At 36.1% G+C, this 16,472-nt stretch overlaps 2 protein-coding genes across 2 annotated transcripts; both read left to right on the forward strand.

Annotated features, from left to right (window-relative positions):
* The first annotated feature begins 2,342 nt into the window (after positions 1-2,342).
* LOC110102373 (bidirectional sugar transporter SWEET14-like) lies at positions 2,343-5,413 on the forward strand. The gene is made up of 6 exons (XM_020830699.2): positions 2,343-2,589; positions 4,077-4,113; positions 4,204-4,414; positions 4,508-4,669; positions 4,757-4,876; positions 4,963-5,413. The coding sequence occupies exons 1-6, from the start codon at positions 2,532-2,534 to the stop codon at positions 5,173-5,175; spliced, it is 801 nt and encodes a 266-aa protein (XP_020686358.1). The 5' UTR covers positions 2,343-2,531; the 3' UTR covers positions 5,176-5,413.
* A 7,939-nt stretch (positions 5,414-13,352) lies between these two features.
* On the forward strand, positions 13,353-16,269 carry LOC110102333 (delta(3,5)-Delta(2,4)-dienoyl-CoA isomerase, peroxisomal). The gene is made up of 2 exons (XM_020830639.2): positions 13,353-14,103; positions 15,918-16,269. The coding sequence occupies exons 1-2, from the start codon at positions 13,413-13,415 to the stop codon at positions 16,106-16,108; spliced, it is 882 nt and encodes a 293-aa protein (XP_020686298.1). The 5' UTR covers positions 13,353-13,412; the 3' UTR covers positions 16,109-16,269.
* The last annotated feature ends 203 nt before the right edge of the window (positions 16,270-16,472 follow it).

Below are 16,472 nucleotides of genomic sequence, written 5' to 3' on the forward strand. Positions count from 1 at the left end.
TGATTGGAAGCAAAGAAATTTATTTGTTAAATTTCATGATTGATTGAGGAATGCTTCTTGGTTCTTTTATTTTCGAATATTGATTATTTTGAGCAGCTAAATAGTTTCAAATTTTTTTTGTTGAATAATTTTTATTTTTTTTTAATGTGGAACAAGTTTTAAGAATTTCATATTGATATTACATACAAAAATCATATTTTGTTTAAAGGTACCATTAATGATGCTTTTAATCTTGTTGGGGTTTGGAATGCTATAAAAGTTTAAAAAGGATATTTCTTTGTTTGGTTTGTTGTGGCATAAGAGTATTACTCACAAACATTAGTAATATTACAATATTAATGAATTTATATGTTGATTGATTTGATTAATTGTAACAGAAATTTTCTATTTAGTGGAGCAATGCTGGAAGATGAGAAAAATAAAAAAAATATATATATTTATGCGGCTATTGTGATGATTTTAACCACCACATTGCTAGCTACAAATTTGCAGCAATTATAACCGCAGTAATTCTGTAAATTAATGTTGAGATATTGACCGTTGCAACAGACATTAAAGTAGCAGTTAAAATCGTCTCTATTATGTAACATATTGTGGTGGTTAAAACAGCCAGTATAACTAGAACTTCAGCAATTATATCCCAACAATCTTGAAATTGCCACGAAATATCTTTGTTGCAGATTGCAATCTCAATGGTTTTGTAGCGGATTTAGAATTACTGCAAATAATTTAGTGGCGGTTAAGACTGCTGAAAAAGCCTAAAATTAGTGATGTGATAGCCCTTTTTTTGTAGTGTCCATAGCTAGATATTTTTTACTAAAAAGTTGTTTTAGAAAGTAGCAAGAAAGTTGTCCGAAACGAAGCCTAAATCATACAAAATTATATTGTCCAATTTACCCTCTATTAAATAAGTAAATAAATAACTAGAAAATAAAAAATATATTCTTAAGTGACCTTTTAATTTATTATTTCCTTGATATTTTTTCAGAAAAGCAACCAAAAAAAGTAAAAACAACAGGCCTTCAGTTTTTTGGCCTAGTGGATGGTCTATGATTTCATTTCATAACTTTTTGTTGTAATCATATCAGTATCTGATTGTGTTTTATACTTTTTAATTTATTATGATTAAGATAGTATTTGACTCAATTTAGGCTTTTTAACAAATGCTTAGGACAGTTTTTAATCATTTTATTTTACAGATTATATTATTATATATTTATTAATTAAATTATGAATTTTTTGGTTATTTTTCATAAATTTATTATTATAAAATACAAGTGTATTAATCTATAAATAAAAACTAATTTTTACATTATTTATGGCCATAACACTTTTAACATGATATATGCATTTGTATAGTATGGAAATCATATAAAGAATTCCATTATTTCAAACAAATTATACATTCAGGCTTCGTTTGGGACGGCTTTTTTATTGTTTCTCAAAGCAGCTTTTTAGTACATTTTTTTTTATTAGAAAGCTGCTCTAAGAAGCATAAAAAAAGCTGTCCAAACGAAGCCTAAATCTCCATGCTTTGAAATCTATGCACCTAAGTTTTTTAAGGAGATTTATATTTGAATCTCAATACAAAATATAAATTAAAAATGAATAGTTTCTCCACAATTTGTTACAAAAAATTGTAATTTTTTTTTTTGCAATATTTGTTATGTTAATGTTACTCAAATTTGATGTAACCTTACTCTTATAACAAAAGAAATGTGCATAAATTGTCCAAATTTAAAAAATAAATGAATGAATTTATGTGATCCCAATCACAACAGCTGTAAAATCACTACCACCCAAAAATATCATTAATGTTGTTCTTTTTTTCCTGTAATAAAGCTCTATCGCTCAACACAACATGGCTTATTAATTCCTTAAAAAATTTGGACCGTTAACACATAAGCATATAAGTTGCTAAATTCATTAAATGGGACAAATAATGCATAGAAATTATTATGTATGACATGGCATGTATCATAAAATTGCCAATCACTCGTGACCACATATTATAATGACATGCACTAATGCCACCTGATCTTGATAATCCTATCATTGCTTCTATCTCTGTAGTCTTTCTGCATATATACAGATTATGATTTCGTTCGGGACAATTTTTTTATTGCTTCTTAAAACAGCTTTTTAGTTTAAAAACTAAAATTTTTATATTAAAAAGCTGCTTTAAAAAGCAGTAAGAAAGCCGTCCCAAAGGAAACCTATGTGTTAGAATCAATATTGGTTTCCTCTCCCATGCCACCTACCAAACAATAAAGGCCCACAAGCTCCTCCCCCACACATCACCACCTCTCCTTCAATTCGTCTATAAATTGTGTGTTCGAACCTCTAGCTGGTTCATTCCAGGTTTTCAGTTCTCTAGCTAGCTCCTCGAGCCAACCAAGCCTCGTATGAGTGGAGCTAGAACATAGAAAAAAATTCCTGCAGCTAGCTGGGATTAATTTCTTCTTTCTCTCGATCTTCTGCTTCATATTAACACTTTCTAGATAACTAGATAGCTAGAGAGAGAGAGAGAGATGGCAGCAGGTGGCATCTCTTTGGATCATCCCTGGGCATTTGCATTTGGGATCCTAGGTGACCATGAAATTTAACTATGCCATCCATTTCTAATCGCTGTTTGTCTTTCATTTTACTTCAGTTCATTCTAGCTAGCCACCAGACTAAAGTTTAAGAACGTTGTGGCTAGCTAGCTAGATATCATTTTTCCTTTATTTCTTCCAGTTGATAGGTTGGATCTGTTCATGGCCTGGCCTGCTTAATTTTCTGTTTTTTAGCTTTAAGGGTTGGCTTGATAACAGTTTCATGAGCTTATAAAGCTTAAGCACTAGCTAGTTCATGGACCTTCTTTGCTGTTTTCTTTAGCTTTTTATTGTTGGCTTGATAACATTTTATGCTCTTATAAAGCTTAAGCACTAGCCAGTGCATGCATGGCTTGTGAAACATGCTCTTTATATATATCCCACTAATTTTTCTATTGTCTGTTTTTTAGTGAGAACTTTTTTTTTTTTTTTGTAACTTTATGACTTATAAATTGTGAAACATGCTATTTGCCAATTAGTATATATATATCCCACTCAATTGATACATATTTAATATTATGTTTATGCTGTATTTCATCAAAATATATTATGTTAGATAACACTTTCTTTCAATAAGCCCATGCTTATATATCATGCAACAATAACATCAAATCTTTATCCCACTACGTAGGGTCGGCTACATGAATCATTTTTCTCCATTGTGTTATGTTAAGAGTCAAATTCTTATTTAAACATAATAAAGAAATGTTATTTCTAATATTTTCTAACCAAATCTTTTTAGTCTACGTACCTTTATCTTTCTTAACTTAAATCAAATCTAATACATTTACTCTCATAACCGGATCATCGGAAGTTAAAAAAAAAATTCGAATAATTTTCTTGAGATGTATCATCCTTTTTAGTATTCTACAAGATAGTCGTTAATCCAATATTTTGAAAGAAATCCTTTTTATTTGTTAAAATCGCAACCAAAATAGTCAATCAATTGATAGTTGTATTACAACAAACTGAAACTGCCTTGTACAACTTTAGAATTGTCTATTAAAATATCATGAAAAGTATCTTGAGCAAATTTTAGCTCAGAATATTCTGAACAAATTTTGTTAAAAAATTATATGCTACAGAATATTTATATTAAAAATATATGACTCTTTTGTTCTATATAAACTATGAGACAATTATACATATATAATACTGCAACACAACTGTATAAAAACTGTATGATAACACCTCTTGTACTATTATTCTACCATCATAGACTTTCTTCTTTCAATACAAAATAGAAAGTCTTGTCATATATATATAATTTTTTCGTTAAGAGAGCTCATCGAGCAAGGAAGAGAGAGAGAAATTAAACTTAGAAACCATATCTGATGTGTATTATGTCCAGTTCTTGAATATGTCAACTCAGCTGTCAATGCATCAATAATTTCCTGAAGCTATGAGTCATGAGGTTCTACAGCATTAGTACACTTTAATTGTTAATATGATAATAAATTTATATTTTTTTCTATGCTGCAGGAAACATCATCTCATTCATGGTGTACCTTTCTCCATTGTAAGGATCATTTTTCTGCTTCATTTAGTATATCAATCAAGCTATCATATCACCTTATATGTCTGATATGTCACAATTTTTCGATCTCAGGCCAACTTTTTATCGTGTGTACAAAAAGAAATCTACTGAGGGGTTTCAATCAGTGCCATATGTGGTCGCATTGTTCAGTGCAATGCTTTGGATATACTATGCTTTCATCAAAACCAATACATATCTTCTCATCACCATTAACTCATTTGGATGTGTAATTGAGACCATATACATCATTATATTCCTCACTTATGCCCCAAAGAAGGTCAAGGTATAGCATAACATGAAGTATTTTTTTCATCAAATCTATATATATATGTTTTTGCAAAGTTGGTAAACTAATTTATTAAGTTTAACTATATAGATACACACTTCCAAGATGATCTTGATCTTGAATGTGGGGTTGTTCTCTTCAATTGTTCTATGCACTCTACTCCTCTTCAAAGGCTCTGATCGTCTCCAAGTTCTTGGATGGATCTGTGTTGGCTTCTCTGTTTGCGTCTTCGCTGCTCCTTTGAGCATCATAGTAAGAGCGAAATCGAGAGATTTCTTTTCTTCTTCAAGCTATAATATATATTTTCTCTTGAATTAATAAACTTTTCATTGTGTGCAGAGGTTGGTCATACGAACCAAGAGTGTGGAGTTCATGCCTTTCTCCTTATCATTCTTTCTCACTTTGAGTGCTGTTGTTTGGTTCTCCTTTGGCTTGTTCAGCAAAGACATCTATGTTGCTGTATGTGATGCATAATTATAAATTAATTTCCAAGTTCTATTATATTATTTTCTTGATTCTAACTTTAGAATTTGGCTGTTGTGTAGCTCCCAAATGTATTGGGATTCACCTTTGGTGCAGTTCAGATGGTGCTTTACATATTCTACAAGGATGCTAAGGTTTCTCAGAGCTTGGTAGATAAGGAGAAGATTTCTGAGAAAGTTTCAGATGAATATAATATAGAGGAGGGGAAGGTGGAGAAGATAGTTAATGGTGGCCATGACAACCTAAAGGATGACAAGGAGATGAGCCCAGTGTAGGAAAGTAACTTAGATTAAATTTCAGTTAAATGAAATGATGCCATATATATAGTTGCTCTCATATATATATATGATGTGAGATCAAAGTGGTGATGTAAAAAATAAGAGTTTATATGATTGGGGGTTGTGGTTCATTAGTATCGATTGTTGTTTTTGCCTACTAAATATTTGCTTCTTATAAGTAGTGGTTGCATTTTAATGTACTTTTTTATATGGAAATATGATTATCAATTCCTCTTAATGTTCTCTATAGTTTCATAACAATGAGTTTTACTTTATAAATGATGATTCTTGTGGGTAAAAGGAGGCTTTTTTACTTAAATTAAGTTCTTGTCAGGGTTAAATTGTTAATTAGAGAACTAGTATAAAGGTGATATTTATTAGAAGACATCCATACTTAGTGATATTTCTGTAATTATTTAGTTCTCTGTAAATTTACCTTTTCCTGCCATTCGCTCGGCTATATATTCATAGCCTCTGTATCTCTGTGCGCACAATAATAACATTCTCTTTTCTTTACCTGATCGTGTTCTTCTTCCTCTCTGGCTCGTCTTGAAGCCATTCTCATTTCTTCTCATGGTATCAGTCGCCTCCATGGGAGATCAAGAATCCGCAGAGATTCATCCCACCTCCCTCTCCAACGATCCCGCCACAACCATGGCCAGCCAAATTCCTTCGGCGCTGAAATTCCTTGTCTCCAACATCAAAAACCTCGCTCCTCATCCCCTCTCTACGGACAACTATCCGATATGGCGTGTCCAACTTCTTCAGCAATTCACTGCTAATGGTTTCGCCGGACACCTAACCGGCACTGTGCAACCACCCTCCGACCAATCCTCTGCCGCTTACGCCAACTGGCTTCTTGTCGACAGCAATTTGCTTTCAGCTCTCTTCTCCACGGTATCCCAACTTATTTTACCTTACATCATTACCTCTTCTACCGTTCATGAGGCATGGGCAATTCTTGAAAGGCGACTCCAACCGACTAGTCGATCTCGGGTCATGCAACTCAAGAACGAGTTGTATCGTGTCCAGATGAAAGATCTTCCCATGCAGCAATATCTTACCCGCATCAAATCTCTCGTCGACAATATCACTGCATCCGGCTCTCAAATCGATCCGGAAGACATCATGCTCCATATACTTAATGGACTCCCGCCGACGTTCAACTCGTTCAAATCAACAATACGGAACTCCCTTCAGCCCATTGACCTCGATACATTTTACGCCATGCTTTGCAATGAAGAAATTCATCTTCAACATGAATTTACTCAAGATTCCATCACCAATGCGTCCTCTACGGCCCTCTATGCCTCTACCTCCCGCAATCGCAACAATTCTGGCAAACGCTTCTGCAAGAATAAGAGCCAGCCGTCTGTCTCTGCGACACCGCTCTCTGCTCCCTCACCTACCAACTCTCAAAATACTACGAGACCGACTTGTCAAATCTGCGGCAAGACGGGCCACATTGCATTGAACTGCTGGCACCGGTGCAATTTGAAATACGCACCCACCGATTCCCGCCCGCCACGAGCTCTTCTTGTCACTCCGAATTCTGCTACCAACCAAGAATGGGTTCTCGACACTAGCGCCTCTGCCCACCTCACGCCGGAAGCCTCGAACCTCTACTACCCGTCCCCCTATCACGGAGCTGACGCAGTTTCTACCACCAACGGTTCGTCTGTACCTATTCAAAACATCGGCCAAGGTCTGCTTCCTCTCCCGGATACGTCTCGTAAGCTTCGTCTAACCAACCTTCTTCACGTCCCGTCTCTTACTCACAACCTTCTCTCAGTCTCAAAACTTACTAAAGACAATTCCATTTCTATTACGTTTGATGCTAACGGATTTGTCATGAAGGATCTCTGGGACAATCATCCTCTACTTCTTGGACGGCTGCATAACGGTCTTTACCGCATCAGCATTTCTCCGGACAGCAGTCACACGGCCCTAAACACGGCGACGATTTCTCTCACCCCCTGGCACGCTCGTCTTGGCCATCCCAACCAAGATTCTCTTGCGGTTCTTGCTAGGACATTTCCCGATTTAGCTATTTTAAAACATTCGACTGTTTGTGACTCTTGTAATAAGGCCAAAAGCCACAAAATAGTTTCAATAAAAGCAATTCTGTTACTTCTAATGCCTTTGATTTAATTCATACTGATATTTGGGGTCCAACGTCGATTTTATATTCTTTTCATTGACGATTACACGCGACACTCCTGGCTCTATTTTCTTTCGTCCAAACACGATGCTCTCAAATCATTTCAGAATTACTGTCATATGATTCGCACCCAATTTCATACCACACCAAAAATTCTTCGCTCCGACGGTGCTGGTGAGTACACCAGCCATGCCTTCAAATCGTTTTTGCATGCCAATGGCATCCTTCACCAACTTTCTTGTCCCCACACACCTGAACAAAACGGCATATCTGAACGAAAGCATCGTCACATACTTGATCTTACTCGCGCGTTGCTTCTTGAAGCTAGCCTTCCGCACAAGTTCTGGGCGGAAGCCGTTGCTACAGCTCATTACTTAATCAACTTTCTTCCCTCCAAAGCCATCTCCAATAACATTCCTTATCACCGTCTACACGGTCAACTGCCAAATCTCACACATCTTCGCACCTTCGGGTGTCTGTGTTACTCCTGGCTTCGTCCTTACGTTCATGACAAATTCACCCCTCACTCCCATCACTCCCAAGCTTGCTTGTTCATTGGGTACTCTCCTCTTCATAAAGGGTACAAATGTTTCAATCCTCTCACCGGGAAAACTCATATATCTAGACATGTGGTGTTTCACGAACACAATTTTCCTTTCAAACAACATTCTAACCAGCTCACACCCACCGACCCTATCCAGTCCATTTATCACCCCCCGTCTCTCCTTATTCCCACCTCAGCTCAATCACAGCCCACTCTTACTCATCCATCCATTCCCCAACCTCAAAATCAAACCCAGCACATTCCGACTCGACCCACCACCCCAGCTAACTTAACCCAACATGACATTCCCTTACCACTTAACATCCCTGCTCCGTCACCTGTCTTGGATAAACCTCCGCCTCACCCTATGCAAACCCGGTCGAAATCGGGTATTCGCAAACCCAAGCAAGTTATCAATCTTCTCGCTCATCACACCTCTCCTACCACACCCACATCTTATAATCAAGCAATGAAATCTGAGAACTGGCGTCTCGCATTGCATAAAGAATTTGAAGCCCTCACCAATCAAGACACCTGGTCCCTTGTTCCTGCTCCGCCGAACAAACCGGTCCTCGGCTGCAAATGGACCTTCAAAACTAAGCTTCTTTCGAACGGGCAGGTGGATCGCTACAAGGCCAGATTAGTCGCTCTCTGGTATGATCAGAAGTTCGGCATAAACTACACGGAAACCTTCAGTCCCGTCGCTAAAATGCCGACCATCCGCCTACTTCTCACCCTCGCGCTTCAACGTCAATGGCCCATGTATCAACTGGACGTCGCCAACGCCTTTCTCTACAGCAATCTCCCGGAGGACATATACATGCGGCAGCCCCCCGGATTCATCGACCAACAGCAACCGAACGCAGTTTGTAAACTCCACAAATATTTGTACGGATTAAAACAAGCCCCGCGCCAATGGTTTCAAAAACTCACAAATTTTCTCCAATCTCAAGGGTTTTCCTTTAGCCGGGCTGACCCGTCGCTCTTAATTATGGATACCGCAAATACTCAAATTTTTATTCTCATATACGTTGATGATTTTTTAATTACAGGGAATAACTCTGTGGCCATTCGCCGACTGCTTCAACAACTACAGTCCGAATTTGCACTCAAACAGCTCGGTGACATCTCTGTCACGACCCGACCCGACAGGGACGGATCCCGCCCGAGCCGGACCGCGACCAAACCTTTTCATCCAGGATCTGGCTTTGAATTTTGGTTCTGAACTGAATCTTCCAAATATTTAACTCAACAGACACACAACCACAGAGCTACTATTTATCATCAAATGCAGCGGAACAAAACATCTATATTTTCATTTTCCTCAAAACAATCATCTACAAATACAGTACATGGCTTTTGAACAGAAAGAAAGACAGAACAGAAAAGCCATGACTGTACAAAAATCAAAAGGTACAAACAATACCTATACTGATCAGAACTCAGAAATCTACTCCTGGACTTCCTTCCCTTTCCCAGAACCTGAAAACCACCAGAAAACAAGAGTGAGCTCAACAGCTCAGCAAAGCGACAAACCTCCAATCAAAACAGCCAAGTTTATCGAGCAATGTGTTCGAACTCGAGCTCATGTATTATAAGTTTGAGCTTAGCCTGCCTTGGTTCATAAGCTTGTCGTGCCACTCGTTTAAATTAAAATATATTTCAAAATTTATTTCTAAATAATATAATACATAAAATATATACTAAATATTTTTAATTATTTCTCGGTCAAGTTCGAACTTTTTCAAATGTCCTTGAATAATTGAGTCGAGCTCGAGCTTAACAATTTTCAAACGAATCAAGTTTGAGCTTAGTAAATGATCGCTCGAGTCGAGCTCGAACTTGACTTTGAGCTCAGTGAGAATTAAACAAGTAGTTCGATTAGGCAAGTGCTTGTTTCAACCCAACTCATTTACACCCCTAGTAAACATATTTAAAACATCCTAAGTATCAAAATACATATCAATAATAATCCCCGAATTTATCTTATATAGTATCAGAATAATAAGACTAGATTCATCTAGAAAAAATATGTTATAAAAATAAAGGGAAACAACATAACTATTAAATTAGAATAAATTTCTAATTATATTTGAATAAAGTTTGAACTTCAGAATTTGAATATTTACTTGCTTATTTAAATCAAAATTAAAAGGTTTGAACAAGTTTGATGTTATTCAAAAATGGTTCAAAGCCAGGGTTGGAGCTAGGATTTTTTTTAATGTGGAGGCACAAATCATTAAAGTAATTAAAAAACTCGCAACCTTTTTCATCAGTTTTAATTTTTTTTAAATATTAGATTCATTATAAAAAGATAGAATATATGAGAAAGCAAAAAAGCGTACCCATCATATATAATTTCTCCCATCAAGTCATCATTTTTTGAAATCGTTGTACAATCAATTCATTATTGATACTATTAAATATATCTTTTTCAATATAAGCAAGTAAATAATCATTCATCCAGGAGTCTTCCATACGATTTTGTAAACGATTATTTCTAATATTCGTTGCAGAAAACGTCCGTTTGACTGTTGTTGTAGCAATTGACAATCTCAAAACAAGCTTTATAAGTAATAACAACAAATGATAAATATAATTTTTCTGAGTCTTCACTATTTTCTAAGCAAATTCTCCAAATCTTTTTAAATTCATAAATGTGTCATTCGTCTCATATCAACAATAAAATTTTTAATTTGGTTGTCTAGTATAATGATATCCATTTCTGAAAAATCCGACAGATAAAATTTTGCTAGGCTTAGCCATCATTCTTTATCAAAAGTTGAAAATGACTGACATTGATTCAAACATGTGACACACATAAATAATTATGTATTAATTTTATCAAACTTGTTATTGAGCTCCTGAAGTTGCATATTTAAAACAGTGTAAAATAATTCGATTTAATAATAATGTCTTTTGTTATATTTTCAGTACGACGCTTTGATCTTCCTCGCATCACAAACAAATTAGTCATGCTTGAAATGTTTATGCTATTCTTCCACAAAATAATTCAAATTCTTTAAACAATGTGTCTCACCCATCATTTCTTATATTTTGAAGCATTTGTTTAAAAACTTTTTTCAAAGTCATAATATTTATAATGTCCTAATCCTTTCTTCGTAGTATTTGTGATAACTCATTTTTAACTCCTAATATAGTCTTCATCATATGCAAATTGAAAACAAATTTAAAACTTTGCACAAATTCAAGTAGGGAATATGCTTAACTTTTTTTGTCACTGCTAGCTCCCTCATGTGTCACAATGTCAAGAACATCTATAATAGACCCAAACAAAAGAATTAAACTGATGAGTAAATTATAGTGGAAACCTCAACGAGTGTCTCCTAGCCTTTGAAGAGCAATTTCTTGATTTAAACCTCAACCTTTTGTAACTCCACCCCTTTCCAGTTTTTTTTTTTATGATTAATATTTTTAGTCCATTAAACTCACCCGCATGTTGCTTGCTCAATCGTATCATTGTCTACATAACTGTGCCACACTCAATCCATACTTCGTAAAAACAGCTTCAATGACCAACTTTAGTGTCAAAACTGTTGTATCTCCTACGTGAACATTCCAAATAAAATGCTCAATTACACATCCCCGTGTATCAACGTAAGCAACGATAAATTGTTCTTTGACTGATATATCCTGAAATTCATCAAGTAAAATTATGAATACAATATTTTTTAATTCATTTATTATTACATTTGAAACCTCAATTGTAACAGATTATATGATTTATTTCTGGATTTCTGGAGCTATTAGTTTATTATTTTGAGGAGCATTATATAAAATAACTTTATTTATATCATCATTGTGGTTAACAAGAAAGTGCAAAAGTTTCAAGAAAATTTTCTTGATTCTCATAATCCTCTGTTTCATTATGCCCACGGAATGCTAAACCCTGATGTAAAAGAAAACATACACAATCGACACTTGCATTTAATTGTGTACGATAATCTTTGTGATTCTGCTTAAAAGGTATTCCAAAAGCAAATTTGATACACATGTACTCATTCATTAAATTTTCACATTTTCGCCTAGCTATGTTATATGTATTGTTCATATTACCAACATGAATATAAATTTATCCTTTTTCTCCATTTCTAAAATCATTTGTATCGAAACTACCACAACTAGCATGTTCTCGAATTTGAGGTCTATACTTATAACAAAACAAATAGTACGCTGCATCATTGGTTACAATATACTCTAACCAAGCTTTGTGATCATCAAATCATCCAAGATTAAATTAATAAAATTTATATCTAAATTGTGTACACTGAAATTCATGATCACACGATTGACATGGTCTTTTCAACAAGTAATGCTCATGACACTGTCCCTCTTGTTAGAATGATAATCCAACAAAAAAAAAAAAAAAAATTCTCAATTCGATATTGACGGGGATATCCGTAAAATTTGTTTCTACACGATTTTGTTTGATTTGTATGTTGTTTTCCTCACATAACATTTTTTTATCATCTCCTTAAAATTTTCTTTTTGAAATATCTATCTATACTAAATTAAATGAAAATAATATTAATAATTTGATCATAATAACAATCAATTTTTACAACATGCCGACTAATCAAGCAAAATGAAATCCCTTGCTCGTAACTGATCCAAAGACAAATTGAATGAAAATATTATCATAGAACAATCAATGTTAAAAAATGGACACATCGAAAAAATGTTGACAAAAGGTATTTTCTCTATGGATAATATAATTATTATTGGAGACTTGACAACCATTTCTTAGAAAAAGAACAGTTTCATGTTTGATAGGTAAAACTAAAGTTTGTACTTGAATAAGGCCCAATGAGAAAAAAAAAAAAAAGGAATTGTGAAGCTTAGCCATCATAGATTAGTTCAACACAAATAAAAAAAACTAAAGAAGCATATCAATGTCAAAAAAACTTGTAACATTTGTCTAGAAAATAATCTTGAAAAGGTTGACTCAAATGAAATACTTACTTTTTAAAAGGAACATAAGTCATATATATTATCTGATAGAATACCCTGTTGTTTTTCTCCTCTTGTTTGACAATGCCGAGTGGCAAATGTGAAATGTGGAGTGCTAAGCGGGGTGGGCAAGGGGCTGAGGACCATCGACTGGAGTCTGGGAGTTCAATGTTGGAAGGCGGAAGCGACACGAGACGAGGAGGGCGACTGGGCAACGTTCGGACTTCTCTCTTTCAAGCGGACCGAGTCTGTGCGATATGGACGGCCCGAGTTGCACACATTCTTGCAATTTCAGGATTGCTATTTGGATGAAAAAAGAAAAAGAAAATTATTTGATTTACATCATAAATAGAATTAATTAGATGTTAATACTAAAATCAGTGGGGCACGATTTGAAGATATCATAATTAGTTTAAATTTTATTTCAATAAAGATCAAATAAAGTTCGAGAAATGGTTGAATATTTTTTACATGTCGATTTGATGTTCTTGTAACATTTTGAAGTTGAATTTATGAGACTTGTTAAATTCTACTTGAGAATCACACGAATAACAGAGGATGGCGGCGTCAGACGTAGAGATAAGAGCGGCGGAGGACGAACTCCGGCGAGGGTTCCAGACACTGGAGGTTGTCCAGAAGGACCCGGCGGTTCCGGTCTATCACATCTACCTGAACCGCGCTGCCCAACGGAACGCCCTCACAGTCCCCTTTTTCTCCGAACTACCACGCGCCCTCTCCCTCCTCTCCGTCCTCCCCTCTGCTCGAGCCCTTGTCCTCGCTGCACGTGGACCCCACTTCTGCTCCGGCATCGACCTCGAAGCCCTCCGATCTCTCACTCCCTCCCCCTCCCCTTCCCCTTCCCCTTCCCCAGCCGCCGCCGCCGATCTCCTTCGCGGACGTATCCTGTCTTTACAGGCTGCCATCTCCTCCCTCGAGCGTTTCCGCAAACCCGTCGTAGCCGCAATCCAGGGAGCATGCGTCGGCGGAGGCGTCGACCTCGCTGCCGCCTGCGACATCCGATACTGTTCTGACGATGCCTTTTTCGTCGTCAAAGAGGTCGACCTTGCCCTTGCCGCTGATCTCGGGTCTCTTCAACGCCTGCCGCACATAATTGGCTATGGCAACGCTGTTGACCTTGCGCTAACCTGCCGGAGGGTCTCAGCTTCGGAGGCCAAGGCAATAGGTCTCGTCTCTAGGGTTTTCCCCTCACCTTCGGCGCTCGAGGAGGGTGTCGACCAGCTTGCCAAAGGTAATATCGTCACCCCCCAGTTCATTTACGTGCTCTTTCTGGAAATTTTTGTCATAGAAAACTTCTGATCATGTGAATTGGTAAGATAAAGTTCCGATTTCTCGGATTTGTTTGAATGAATCTTTGGGTAACAAAGCTGCCTGACGTCCCCATCAATTTCAATTGGCCGTATCCTGTTCTGCTCATTTTTTGTGCTGATAAAGTTCTATAGATTGTATCCACGCCTTATTAAATCCGATTATTTTTCCATGGCATTATTTTGTAGCAAGATTTAGGTGGGATTTAGGTAATATTTAATTTAAATTCAACTAATCCTTTTTTTTTTCTTGGCGTCCTTAAATCATATGATTTTGCAAATCCCATTTTACCTACGGCATAAACTAAATCTTGGATTTTGGAAATCCTGTGTGGGGTTGGGTTTAGCTCGCGATTTAACTTTCAAGCTCTCCTGGTGTTGCCGTTGTCGATTTCGTCGGCGAGGGAATCACCAATGGCAAGATGCACGCTCTTGAAATCACTGAACTTCCCGAAGGATAGATAGTCAAGATTATTTTTTTAATTTTCGTAGAGTGTTTTTGTAATCCTATGATCTCGTGTTGTAGGTTGAATAATGTTTTAGCAGGTACAAAATCTTGAAGGTGTGATTCGATGATATTTTTTTATCATAGCATTTGATGTTACATAATTATATTCTGTTTACTATTAGTGATTTGCATGTTTTATTATGTAATAAACTTTTACGATAAACATCTTCTTATACTTTTTATTATGTTATATTAGTTTTACTACACATTTTGAAAGTGATTTCATCAAACAACAACACTATTCATACATGTTGGACTAAGTATGATATTTTATTATGTAAATTTTGCCAATTTATGTTGCACATTTTAATTCATATAAACTAATTGATTATGATGTGCCATGATTTTTGCAAGCTATGAAAATTTTGCTAATATATGTATAATAAGGAGTACCTCTCGTGACCCCAAAACCAGCCAAGCTTGTCTGATTCAGTTAAGCACTAGCAGAAGTTGAGGTTAGAGACTTTGAGCATCCAATTCAAAGGAAGTATCTTTTCCAAGTAAGGATAAAATTTGACTCTTCTCCTTAAGTGGAAAGAACTTGGACTTCCATGCCAGCTTCTTCACCCAACTACCATTCTCAACAAGGAGGGAATTAATGGTTTCAACTGCATCATTGCTTACCCCTGCATGATGCAGCAAAGTCGACCCATCCATGGTCGACTTTTTACATGGTTCTAGTGTTTCTTCAATAGCAGCAGCTCAATTATCTTGTAAAAATTATGTTAAATTATCAAGTTTGGCAATGATTTCATTCAATTGTGTCTGAGTTGCAAAATCAGATTTAGATTTAGGCTTCGTTTGGGACGATTTTCTTACTCTAATTTGTGTACTAAAAAACTGCTTTAAGAAGCAGTAAGAAAATCGTCCCAAACGAAGCCTTACTCAACGACTGTGTGTTCAGATTCTTCCTCTCGACAGGACATAGTCTAGTGTCCTTATGATCTCCAGGTCCTGGTGTCCTCCTCATCACCACTATGTCTCAATGAAAGCATCAAAGGTGAACATCTAGGTAAAACATTCATGATCGACTATGAGATTGATAAGGAGATTTCTTGGAAGAGAGGAGATAGAAAATTACAGAATTTGCTTCTTTGTATTCGATGTCACCATTAGATGAAGGGTCGTCAATTGATGCTGAGATCAAAAAATCTCTCTTTCTAATTTCAGGTTGATTTCTTTTTTATTTTATTAATTTTAATTAGTGTTTTGAATTTGTGCTTCTTATAGGGTTGGCAGAGAAGTCGTCGGTGGCGGTGATGGGAACGAAGGCGGTGCTTCTGAAGAGCCGGGATCAGAAGGTGGATGAGGGACTTGATTACGTTGCCACCTGGAACTCAGCCATGCTCATGTCTCCAGACCTGGAGGAGGCTGTAGCAGCCCACATTCAGAAGCGTAAGCCTAACTTCTCCAAACTATGATTTTTTATTTAATGCGCTCATAATTCATAAGAGTTTCAACTCTTTAATCTATAATGGCGGTAAACAATAAATCCCTCTACGTGGGGGCTGTAAGAAGATGTGTTGTTTAAGTTTAGAAGATATATTCATAAGTTATTTTATGAAGTAATCGTTTTAGAAAATTTGACTTTCTATGTCTAATTATAATTGCTCCTTATTTGTTTTATTCTACAAATATGCTTGAAAGTTCGTCGGATTTTTTTTTTTTTTTTTTTTTTTTTGCCAATTTTTTTTTTTTTTTTGATTTTTTAGCCAATTAAAAATAAACTCACGCACTCATCACGTACACGAGCTTTCGAAACATCAATGCTCACAACCAACAGAT

This window comes from Dendrobium catenatum, unplaced genomic scaffold (genome assembly GCF_001605985.2).
Source record: "Dendrobium catenatum unplaced genomic scaffold, ASM160598v2 fragScaff_scaffold_733, whole genome shotgun sequence".
NCBI lineage: Eukaryota > Viridiplantae > Streptophyta > Magnoliopsida > Asparagales > Orchidaceae > Dendrobium > Dendrobium catenatum.

Excerpts from the sequence above, each read along its gene's own strand:
- LOC110102373 (XM_020830699.2), top strand. The coding sequence starts at position 2,532 with ATGGCAGCAGGTGGCATCTCTTTGGATCATCCCTGGGCATTTGCATTT. Across the intron at positions 4,670-4,756 it reads CTGCTCCTTTGAGCATCATA|AGGTTGGTCATACGAACCAA; the intron begins GTAAGAGCGAAA and ends CATTGTGTGCAG. Across the intron at positions 4,877-4,962 it reads GCAAAGACATCTATGTTGCT|CTCCCAAATGTATTGGGATT; the intron begins GTATGTGATGCA and ends GCTGTTGTGTAG.
- LOC110102333 (XM_020830639.2), top strand. The coding sequence starts at position 13,413 with ATGGCGGCGTCAGACGTAGAGATAAGAGCGGCGGAGGACGAACTCCGG. Across the intron at positions 14,104-15,917 it reads TGTCGACCAGCTTGCCAAAG|GGTTGGCAGAGAAGTCGTCG; the intron begins GTAATATCGTCA and ends TGCTTCTTATAG.